The following is an 11,563-nucleotide window of genomic DNA, read 5'->3' as shown; positions in this document are numbered from 1 at the left end:
GTTTTTGTTTGTTTGAGGGATGCTTATGGGAGCTTCTGACCCGGCTCGTGGAAGAAAGGATGACCCAGAGGATCTCTGGCCGCCCCCCTAACTTTGCTTAGGTGAGACAAAACCGGGCAGATTCCTTGGAAGTTCTGCTCTGTCTCCCTCTTTTGCAAACGAAACGATGCAGGAGACATTGAGAATTAAAGAGGAAGTCCTTCTCTCCTCCAACACAGGGGTGCTGGTGGTGAAAGAAGTTTCTGAGCCGGTTTCCTGTCGTGGCACCGAGGCGCCAGAGGGATCCCGCGCATATTTCGAATGACAGGGTGTTGGTAACCGAGGGGTCCGGCTGGATGGAAGCGGCCTCAGAACCCACTGCGGCGGAAATCGAGCTGGGCATCGGACTGAGCGGTCTCGCGGCGTCCCTGAGCCGCTCCTGCAGTGCGGGGAGGGCTGGCTTCGCGCGCCCGGGCGTCAAGACGCGTCCGGTGCGGGAACAAGGGACCTGGATTTTCATCTACCCTGGAGCCGCGAAGCCCGCGGCCTCTGAGCTTCCCCCAGGCCCTGGGCACCTCGGTGTCCTCCTGGGCCCGGCACGGTCCGATGGCCTCTACTCCGGGCTCCCAGACAGACAGGAGAGGCCTAGCCGCCAGCTGCGCGCGCAGGAGCAGCGAAGTGCGCGCAAGGAGCCCCGACCCTGAACGCCGACGTTCGCAGACCCGAGCCCCAGCTTAGAGCCAGTATTTGGTAAAGAGACAGAAGCAGAGACAGAGACAGAAAGAGAAAGAGAGATCTCCAGCTCTCAGAGTGTCACGGGGCCTAGGCGGGGCAAGCGCCCTCTGAAGCCATCAAAGACAGGGGTGGCTGTTTTCCCCTCCTCCAGCCTCCTCCCCAATAGATATAGCACGAATTTTTAATGCGTCTTCCTTTCACAGACAACAATACAGGGTTTGAAAGCCGGACACAATTTGGGTTTTGTGCGGTTCCCTCCTCGCGCTCCCTCGGCCCAGCTGGCCATATGGAATCCAGCATGGAGCCCGCGGATGACAAAGGGACCCAGTGACAGGCCCAACAAAACCCCAAGGAGACTTCTGCCTGACTCCGGGATTCACTGCCCGCGATAAGCGCGCTGAATGGTGCGGGGCGGAGGGGGGCGGAGGGGGCGGAGGGTGGGCCCCTTCTCCCTCTTCCCCTCTCGCTGTCCCCTGCGATCCTTTCTCTGTCCCTTTTTAATATGCACGCCTCTAACATCCCTGGCTCCCAGCTCTCCCATTGTGCCGTTTTGTGCGGCCCGCTGTAGATTGGGCGAAGATAGACTGCCGAAGCGGACCCCGCGCCGGGTGCGCTCCCAGGGCGCTGGGGTTAGGGCCACACAGGCTCCGCGGGCGCTTTTATTGACTCCATGGGGACCCGAGGACAGTGAGAGGCGGGCGTCGGGCCCACCTCCCCGGCTCCCAGCCGCCGGCGCGCACATCCAGACTGCAGGCTGGTAGGCCTGACCACTACCCCAAACGCGCCCTCTACGAGCACACGTGGATGCCTGCGAGAATTTGGCCCTTCCACGCTGCCTCCTTCCCCTCTGGAGGCCGGGGGGGAAGCTCCTACGATCATTTTTGGCCCCCGGAAGTTTGGGGTCCTGCAGCAGTCAAAATCAACCAAGTCTTGGGGCTGTGCCTCAGGCCTCGTGACAACCCCACTCCAAGAGGCTGGAACTCTCACCTCCCCTGCTGACGGATGGGGGTAGAGGGCAGTTACAAGAGGAATGTTGAGTGATTGGTATCAGGGCAAGTTGGGCATTCGGCTATTGCAGACACGATTTGGGGAGAATTCTCCTGGCCTTTGCAAAGAGCAAGAAATAAAACCCCAAACGTTTCCAAGCTGGTGTGGGGAACAAAGGTAGACTTTCCCGCATTTAGGAAAACCTGGAAAAACCCAGTCGAACCTGGAGATATGAAAGGACATTTAGGAGGATATTAGAAAGACTCCAGCGCCCTCAATTATCCAGGGGCAGCTGCGCAACGCGGGAATAACGTGTCATCACGTCCCCGGGCGTGCGGTGCTGAGTGCTATTGACGCGCAGATTTGGTCACACGGATAATCATGTTTGCTTTAGATATTGAATTAAATCTGATCAACAACTAGAGGTAGCGAGAACGTCAGCTGGGACCGCTCCCTTTGCTCGGCCTCCTCGCCCCCGCCCCCAGCCATGAAGGTGGAGCTCGAGAGAAAACCAGAGATACAGTTTCCGAATGGGGCCGACTTTCAATCCCGAGGCGTCTCGGAGCGCGGTCTGAGCTGCAGAGCCCCGGGTATTTTCGGAAATCCGCAAGATAGAGGAGACAGGCGCCCCTCCCCCCAAGTCCGCGGGGCCCTCTGAGACGCTCCCCGGCGCGAACAAGTATGCGCCAGGGTCCTCCAGGGAGCTCTCCCTGAGGCACGGGTGGGATGGGATCAGATCTCTAGCAGGGAAGGACCTTCCGCCCTCCCCCGGGCGAACGAGGGCGGTTTGCTCACTTCTCGCTCCCCTTACCGCAGCCCAGGAGGCCGCGACGCACCACCCCACCCCCAGACCCCTACTTTCTAGGGAGCAATTCGCCCAGCGTCACGCCAGAGAGCTGGCCTAGGGGACCGCGCACAGTCAGATGCTAGGAGGGGACGAGGCGCGGCATCCAGTCCAGGGACAGAGGCGGGAAACTCGGAAAGAGTGGGGATGGAAGGAAGGCTGGTTATCAGGGATCGCCTCTGACTCCCGCTTCCTGGCTCTCCCCGGCTGAGGAGCCCAGGGAGGCCGCAGCACCTCCACCCACCCCGTAGTCTCCCGCGCCCGGGTCCCCGCGTCCCTCCTTGTAGCCAAAGCTTGGAGCGCCCCGAAACGCGCCCCCGGCCCCCGCGCCCAGGTCTAGGCCGCCTCCCGGCCGCGGATTTGCAACGGGGTGGGGAGAGAAGCCGACCAGTCTCAACCTCAGCATCCCCTCCCCTCCTTAGCACGAGGTAAATCAAAAGCAACAAAATGAAAGTCATCGAGTGTAGTGGCTTCAACAGCTCCTTAGGCTGAAGGAGCCACTCGTAGATTTGGGCGAGCGAGGGGGGCTTGCTCTTCTCGCCTTTGCGTTTTCCAAAGTCACTCTTCCTCCTGCGCCAGGGCGCTGCCGCCCGAATGCAGACCGCGCGTGAGGCCGAGAGACAGGCTGGGAGAGGCCGAGCGACCCCGGGCGGCGGGTCAGCCGCTCGCAGGCCCGAGGCCAGCGCTCCCGCGCGCGCCCGGGGTCCGAGGCGCGGGGCCTGGCCCGCCCGCCCGGGAGAGGCCTGTTCCGAAGCCTCCCCAGCGCCCCGGGTGCCCCGGCTCCCAAGGGGTGCGCGGGGTAGAGCGCGGCCAGCGGCCTGGCCCGGCTCCTTGCCCGAGACCTCCTTGCCCGGCGCAGGGCGACAAAGTAAGACAAACGGGAGGGCCGGGCTTGGTTTTTTTAAACACAGGATTTTTATTAAAATTCTTATTTAAAAAAATTGAAAGCTTTCAGCGCCCGGCGCTCTTGGGGAACCGCACGGAACCGCTGAGCTCCAAGTTCCGGGTCTCAGGACCCGGAGGATGGGGCAGGGGGCTTCTCGCTCGCCTACACATTTTTCCTTTTTCATATTTGAGAAATGTTTGCACTGAACAAAATAAAAAAAGAAGAGAAGAAAGCAGGGGTAACCAAATATAAGCAAACCAAAACAAACCACGAAGAAAGGAGTTGGGCCCTGAGGGGTACAGGCCCTTCCTGAAGGTCATTTTGGCAACAATCACCACCGATATTTACAACGAAAAGCGAAATCTGCCACCAGTTGTCAGAACGTTTACATGGCCATAAATATTTAGCATTTTCTTACTTTAAAAAAAATGGAGAAAAAAATCCTCTATATTTTTAAAGTGTTCTTCACTTGCTTCAGAAGAAGACAGCTGACAATATCGCTACTCACACAAACATATTTTACAAAATTCACAAAAGCGGGGCGGGGGGGGGTCTTTTACTCCTTCTCAGGTGAGGACGTTAACGCTGGGACCATTCGGTCCCCGGGGAGAGGCAGAGAAGCGAAGCTGCGCAAACATTCTGTAAACTCGGCTTACGGTTCAGCCGTCTCCAAAGGTTCAAACCGAGAGAGGGATGGGGCGGAGCTGGGGGGTGGAATCTGCCTCTCCAAGGAGGTGCAGCAACCTCCTGGCGCCTCCCCAACGGAGCCAAGAGTCAACACGACTCCAGAATAATAATTATAATAATATAATAACCACTGTAAGGGCCGAGTCCTCCTCGCCTCCGCCGCTGGGGTGGGGCCTGGGCCTGGGGCCGAGAGTCTCGGAGGGGCGACGCTCACCAAGTCCACTGCTGGGCCTGGACCAGGGGGTGTGCTGTCGGGTACTGGGGGGTGCCGGCCGAGCTGTACTGGGCGTTGTACTGCATGTGTTGCAGAGACTGCGCGCTGTAGGCCGAAAAGGGGATGCCCGCCTGGAAGGTGGCAGCTGCCAGGTCCTGGGCTTTGAGCGCGTGGCACGGTTTGCCGTCCCTGACCAAAACGGGCACGGCCACCCGGCGCGGCGAGGGCAGGGGCGTCACCTCCATACCTTTCTCTGCCCGGGCGCGCTTCATCTTGTAGCGGTGGTTCTGGAACCAGATCTTGACCTGCGTGGGCGTGAGGCGGATGAGGCTGGCCAGGTGTTCGCGCTCTGGCGCCGACAGGTACCGCTGCTGCCGGAAGCGCCGCTCCAGCTCGTAGGTTTGCGCCTTGGAGAAGAGCACCCGCCGCTTCCGCTTCTTGCCGGCGTCCCCTCCGCCGCCGGGGGTCTCCTTGTCATTGTCCGGTGACTCGTCGGCCGAGGGCTCCGGAGACTTGGAACTCGAGTCCTGGGGCGCCGCGCCGGCTGCCAGCCCATGCACTGGGGGAAAGAGAAGCCCATCAGGAGCCTGGAGGCCGCGCGCGGCCGGGCCCGACCCCGCGTGCCCCGGATCCTCCGTGCGCCCTCGGGCCTGTGCGCCCCGCAGCCAGGCCCCGCTGCCTTCGCCCTGACCCCCGCCCTGCTCCACGCCTGACAAAATCGTCGGTGTCCGCCCCGGGGAAAGAGAAGAAGCGGCTGGAGTAGGGGCTCGGTGCTCCACTTTCTAGGGGTTTGACCAGTGTGGGTGCGTATTTTTTGCGGGGGGGGGGGGAGTGGCGCGCGGAGGAGATCATCGCGGGTTAAGGGCTCCGGCCCCCTTAAGCAGTTTCCTCTCCGGAGAGACGTGGGCAGATTTTTAAAAGAAAAAACCCACAATCCCGGCATTGATCGGCTCGGCCATTTAAGGCAGGTTTTGGGGGCTTTCGTTTCTGCTTTCCGACTTTCTAGACACCCTCCGCACCGCACAAAGCGTCCTCTATGAAGTGCAGGGGGCAGGGTGAGCTATTTATACCCGGGCCACCCTCTCCCCGTATCCCGAGGCAGGCTGGCTCGCTCCACTGCTCCAGGCCAGTCCTTCCCGGCTGTCGGAATGGGGGAGGGGGGCTCCGGCCGGAGCCGTCAGTTCTGGTTGGCGTCTGTAACCAGCCCTTGGGAGGTATTCTCCTCCCCTTCTTTCTCCTAATTTCTCTCTTTGGAAAAAATATCTGAGACCAAGTCTCCTTCCCGGAGTAGGGGGGGTCTGACGAAGAGGGAAGAGGTAGGGCATCCCAAACAAACGTTAGGCATCTTTCTGGGGGCGCAGGGTGAGGGATCCGGCTTACAAGGCTCCATCCCTTTTCTCCCCGCGGCGTGCGGCCCAGGCTGCGGCCACAGTAGCAGAGGCGGTCACAGCTGCGGCGGCCAAGTTTCGCTACTTACGGGAGTACTGGAGGCCCTCGGTGCTGGCCAGCCAGCGCGTGTACGGGTTGTCGCTGCTGTCGTAGAAGGGGTTCTTTAGGGGCAGGCTCTGCACCGTGTCCAGGGCGCCCTGCCCTAGCGGCCCGGCCCTCTTGGCGGGCTCCGGCCCCTCGCTCTCCTCCTCTGGCCCTTCGGCCACCGAGCCCTCCTCATCGTTGGTGTCCGGTAGGTCCAAGATGTCCTTGACCGAAAACCCCGTCTTTGTGTTGGTCAGCGACATGGCCGGGACCCCGCAATTTATGCCGCAAAGTTGTAGCTTCACTTGGTCAATTCCTTGCGCTCTCAGTAGGGGCGGGGGAGGGGGTATGGGGAGAGGGGTTGGGGGAGGGGAGGGGGGATGGGCTTTAATTATTGAGATTATTATGTTTAAGAAAATGAAAGAAACTCTGGGAAAGGGGAGAAAAAGAAAGAAAGAAAGAAAGAAAAAAGCCCAAGGCGTTGCCTGTGTCTTCTCTGCAAGCACGCGGAAATGGACGCGGGGAGCCGGGCGGCCTGCGCGCCAGCGCTGCGGGCCGGGCCCGAGTTTGTAACTCCAGGAGGGGTGCCAAGGCGGCGTCAGCTCCGGCTCCGGCGGCCGCTCAGCGCGCGGTGGCGGCTGGTGGCGAGGAAAAAATGGGCCATTGCCCGAGCGATCAGTCCATATAAGGCTGGGCTCCACTCACGAACCTGGGGAGAGGGGGGGAAGAGGGGGAGAAAGAGAGGGAGGGAAAGATAGAGGGAGGGGGAGGAAAAGGAGGGGGAGGGAAAGGGGGGGAGGGAAAGAGAGAGAGAGAGAGAAAGAGGGAGGGAGGGAGAGCGAGAGAAGGGTGGAAAAAAAGGGGGAGGGAGACATTAAAACGCAAAGGTTGGACACGTGTGGGCGGGTCTTGGAAGTCAAGTGGATGAAGACTGTATTTGCAGATGTGAAATTGTGGGTTTTGGGGAGCTCCGCGCTCCCAGCCAACGGCCCTCTAGAGCAAGATGAGAGGTGTAACGTGTCAATTAATTGCAAAGACGGGGCGAGCCTTTCTTACCCAGTATTTACATACAAAGGACCACCGCGTCGCTCGCGAGTCCACACACTTGAAAGGGCAGTTTTAACAAATTGCATCTTTTTAAAAAAAGCGGGGGAGGAGGAAAGAAAACAAAACAGAAACCCGGAGGAGGAGAGAAAAACAGAATCCTCAACATTCACCGGTTCCTACCTCCCCGCCCACGCGCGCCTGCCCCCAGCAAGCCGGAAAATTGGCGATTTGTGGCGCCTTTGGAAAAGGGGGAGGGGGCGCAGGCTGAGCCGCGGAAATCTCTCCTTCCCATCGCTGGCCGTTCCCTAAACAAGATCCGGTTCAAATGGCAAGAGCCCAACTTCTGTAAGCCTCCTAGGTCAATATTTTGGTTGAGGCTTAAGGATGAGTACTAGAAATGACAAGGCAAGTAATTGATTCTAGTTAAACGCCGAAAGAGCCCGAAACCCAGGAGAGGAATCGGCTCGGGGCCGGCCGGAGCCACCACCAAGCGACACCACCTCCCCCGCCCCGACACCCTTTATTTGCTAAAGACATTTATTTCCTTCTCCCCGCCTCCCTCCCCTCTCCCCCTCCCCCCAGCTCTGTGCTGCTGAGCAGGACAGCGCAGTTCACTTTCTGCTTTGCGGGCGCCCGGGGTGGGGCGGTGGGGGTGGGGAAGTCTCCCTCGGGCCGCGATCAGCCCGGCCCCACCGCCTCCGGCCCCGCGGGCCGCGATCTCAGGGTGGAGGGAAGGGCAGGCGGCCCCGCGCCCTTCCTGCCCCCTATTATGTCTCCCTTTCCAGCCTCCAGCGGTGGCAGAGCGAGGTGGGGGGGGGCAAGGGGGGAGGGGCGGGGGAGGGGCGGGTGCGCTGTCTCCAGCCGGGGTGAGGATCCCAAAAACCGCGGGGAAGGGGGTCGCAGGGCGGGAGGTGCTGCTGAGTTCTCTCCGGAGTTTTCTTCTCCCCAGGGAGTCCTTTCGGACGCACCAGGGGCGAGTTCAGAGGACACGCTCCAGGCTCCCAGCTTGCGTGAGGTTTGTGTGCGGGTCCCAGCCCCGGGCCGGCCTGGGAACTGCACTTTCCCGGGACGGCACCACCTCCTCGGCGCCGGCGAGGAAAAATCCAGGCCACACTTCCCGCCCCTCCTTCCAGTTTTTTTTTTTTTTTTTTTTGCGCGAGGGAGGTTTGCTACCTGATGCTCATCCGCCCCAGAGGAGCGTCAGGACGTTGCTTGGCCTGGGGGCGGGGAGGGACGGAGAAGGCCGCGGCGGGGGTCGGGGTCTGCCCACCCCCAAGCCCTCCGCCGGGGCCGCCTCCACGCCGGCGAGCGCGGCGCCGGCGCCCGTACTCCCCGCTCGCAGCTGCGGCCGCCGCGCCCCGGCCGCCCCCGAGTTACCAGCGCCCGGCGAAGGCGCCTCTCCCCGAGCCGCTCGGCGGCTTTCTGCAGCCCTCGCTGCCTCGCCCCCAGTATGTGACGCGGGTGACAATGGCCCAGGTTAGAGGGAGCCCCTCGTCGGCGCGTCCTGGGTGGTCGGACCCGGGCAAACACAAATACAAACCGATTGCTAAGCTGCGGACAATGAGCGAAATGTAGACAAATGTCCCGCTCCCGTTGGAAGCCTTTGTCCCGGCTCGGTTTTTGCATTTATTTCAGTGGAGAAATAATACATGATTGACGCTCTCTTTCAATGTGTCCTAACTGTTTGGAATAAATCTAAGGTTGTTCCTAGTTGTCATGGCATTCAACCCTTTTCAATGGACTATCTCTTCATTCATTTCTGAATCCGTCCACAATATTAAGGAAACCCCTTCATGTCGACGCTCCCCATTCCTCTCTTTCTCCTACTTTTCCTTTTCTCCTTTCTCCCCCTCCTTCCGCCCTTTCCCCTTTCCTTCCCCCTTTCCTTGCCCCTTTCCTTACCCCCCTTCCCCCCCCCCCCGCAAGAATTAGAAACTGGTTTGAATCGTGTTCCTTGAACCCATTACTTTTCGTGCTTTTTTCCCCTCTTTCTCTTTCCAGTCTGCCTTTCCCAGCCTCCATCCTCCTTGCCTCTCCCTCCCCCCTCTCACTCGGGAGCTCTCTGCCCCGGCCAGTCGGAGGAGGGAAGTTGGGTTTCCAGGCGTCACAGAAGCCCAGAGTTTGGAAACAGGGGCTGTCGGGCCTACCCCAGCCATTGTTACTCAGCTGCTAAATACATAACTGGCGAGGAAAAGTTCCTCAACCCAAGCTTTGCAGAAAAAATCATCCTGGTCACTCCTCTTATTCCTCTGTCCCAAGCGAGGGGTGTTTCTTGGGGACCAGGGTAGGCTCTAGGAAGGGCCAGAAAGGAGTCTGGTTGGGCCACGCCAATTCTTGGGTTGGGTGAGAAATGTCCCCTTTGGCAAGAAGTGACTCTTTTGCGTATCCATCTTTGGGAGGGGTGCCCCCAGACCCCTCCACGGAGCCTGCGCAGTTCCTCGTCTTAGAGCCACCTAGTTCCACTTCGCTCCCAACTTCTCCCTTCCCCCATAGTGGCCTTTCTCCCAGGATCTCATTAGCACTGCCGCAGTGGGTCATGTCTCCTCCCCGGCCCCTGAGAGCCTGCACTTCGGGCAGAGCACCTGGGAGACAACTGTTTTCCTACAGGGGGATCCAGCCTCCCGGAAATTGAAGCGGGAGCGCTAACAACCGCGCCCTTAGAAGGAGGCTCCCGGCCCAGTTCACTGAGGCGGGGCTCCGCACAGCGCCGGCCCCTCGGCCTCGACGGGCCTGAGTTCTCCCACACCACTGGTCGTAGGGCCCCCTTCCCTGCTGGAGCACTTGCGGGGCCACACTCCCCCGCCCGCACAGACCGTGTTCTGGGTCTCTGCTCCCTCCTCCACCCTCACCCCTGCTAGTTTTTCCTGCCCCTGACCTTGGGGCTGCGGAGCAGGGAGGGAACCCGAGGGAGCCTCAGCCTGGCCTCCCGAAGCCACGCTCAGCGCCCTGCGGAGCCCGATGCGCTGTGCTCAGTGTCTCCCTCCTGGGACCTCGCGAATCCATTTTGCCCAGCGCTCCGTCGCCGGTGCCGTTCCCGCGTCCGCTTCCAAAGCGCTGACATTTGCAATTGAAAAGGCGCAGGGAGACCGCCGGGAGGCCCGTAATTGAAGGGGAGAAACTCGGCTTGTTAGAGGAAGATCATAAAATGCAAGTCCCCCAGGAGTGGTCTGGACGCCAGGAGGCCGGCGGGGGACCAGCTGGCAGCTGGGGGCAGGTCCGGTGCCCAAAGCACGCTCCAGGGTCTCCCGGACCTCATGCGACCCGAGGAGCAGGGCCAGGCACCAAATGAACTTTTACACACAAATTAAACAGGTGATTGCATCCGGAGGGCTCCCCAAGAGGTCTCGCTGGGAGCACCACAGCCTGGTCTTTTCGAGCCAGGGGTCTCCTGCTCAGCGAGATCCCAAACACTTGGTCGAGAGTACCAAGCCCCACGCCCCTGGCCCCTCCAGAGTCCTTATTAGTGTCCCCGCTATCCCCACCCTATCGGTTCTGAACATATCCGTGTCCTCTGGCACCAGTTCAGCTCTGCTTGGATGTGCTCGGCTCCCCAGGTCCGGATTCTTCAGTAGCTTCTTTCGGGTTCCATCTTGCAGCCAGGAGAGGACAATGTCCTGGGTTCCATCGTGTTTGAGTTTGGGCTCTGGGCTCTGCCGCCGGCGTTGCGGGAGCTCCTGAGCGCTCAGCCTTGGGCCTTCTGCTGCGAACTTGGGGAGAAGTTGAGACGGTGCTGAAAGTTTGATGGCAGCTGGTCTGGGCCGGAGGGAGACATGTTTTGCCCTCTTTGGTGTGCGACAACCACCGAGTACCCCTGTCAGGGTCACCTGAGCAGCCAGAGGCCCCCTGCCCCGGATATTTATGCTCTGCTCTGGGGCTCCAGCTTCCTTACAAATCTCGAGCTCTACCTCCCTTTTCCCCACGAGCTCAGAGGGCGTCGCAGGCCCCGAGGGGAGGTGGGGGAGAGGAGGAAGAGAATCTTCCTCCTCGCAGGCTGGAAGAATCCCTCTTAGGGGGCTTCTCAGGCCGCTCAGCTCCTCTCTTCGGCTCGGGGTTCCGGAGGGATGGAAGCGCAGGCGCTGGAGAGGGCGCGGGGGAGGTTAACCACCGCCGGAGGCCCGGGCGGGAGGCGAATGTACACAGGGTAAGTGGCCCCACTCCAGGACAAGTGGCCCTCCAAGTCGGCCCAGTGTTTACCTGTTTACTTTCGCAGGTAGCTCAAACACGAGCGCCTTTTCTGAGCTCCGGAGCATGGGGGCGGCCCTGGTGCGCCCGGGTCCCCAGCTCCTTGCGCCCGCGCACCGCAGTTTGACGCCCCCTGTTGGGGGAGGGGTGAGCTCTGAACAGCAGCAAACAAGGCAGGAAAGGAAGGTCCTTCGGGAAAATGAGGAGAGGCCTGGGCACACCCCACGCGTGGGAGCCTGGCTCGGTGTGCCTGTGGATGAGGCGGGCTGGTGGGGCGCCCCCAGCGCCCCCAATCTCCGTTCCTCTCTCAATCTCAGAAGGCTTCTTGGCTTGAAGGCCTCTTGGGAGGCGCTCTGCTCACATCTTTCCCCTTTCAGGCTGGTGAGAGCTTGCTGGGTAGGTGCCTCCTCTAGAGGAATTTAGGGCAGAAAAAGTCCGGGGGGAGTACCTTGAGGACCACTGTAAAACGGGGGTGGCCTCGAGGAGCCCAAAGCCTCGCAGCCTCAGGCAGCACGCCTCACCCTCCCCA

General features: G+C 60.7%; 1 protein-coding gene across 1 annotated transcript; it reads right to left on the bottom strand.

Moving 5' to 3' along the window:
- Positions 1–3,442: 3,442 nt before the first annotated feature.
- NKX2-2 (NK2 homeobox 2) lies at positions 3,443–6,458 on the bottom strand. The gene is made up of 2 exons (XM_032606679.1): positions 5,810–6,458; positions 3,443–4,891 (listed from the first exon to the last, which is right to left on the bottom strand). Exons 1-2 carry the CDS (start codon positions 6,066–6,068, stop codon positions 4,329–4,331), a joined length of 822 nt encoding a protein of 273 aa, XP_032462570.1. The 5' UTR covers positions 6,069–6,458; the 3' UTR covers positions 3,443–4,328.
- Positions 6,459–11,563: the final 5,105 nt, after the last annotated feature.

The sequence above is a fragment of the Phocoena sinus genome, chromosome 15 (genome assembly GCF_008692025.1).
Source record: "Phocoena sinus isolate mPhoSin1 chromosome 15, mPhoSin1.pri, whole genome shotgun sequence".
Classification (NCBI taxonomy): domain Eukaryota; kingdom Metazoa; phylum Chordata; class Mammalia; order Artiodactyla; family Phocoenidae; genus Phocoena; species Phocoena sinus.
This window is presented reverse-complemented; position numbering and strand designations above follow the sequence as displayed.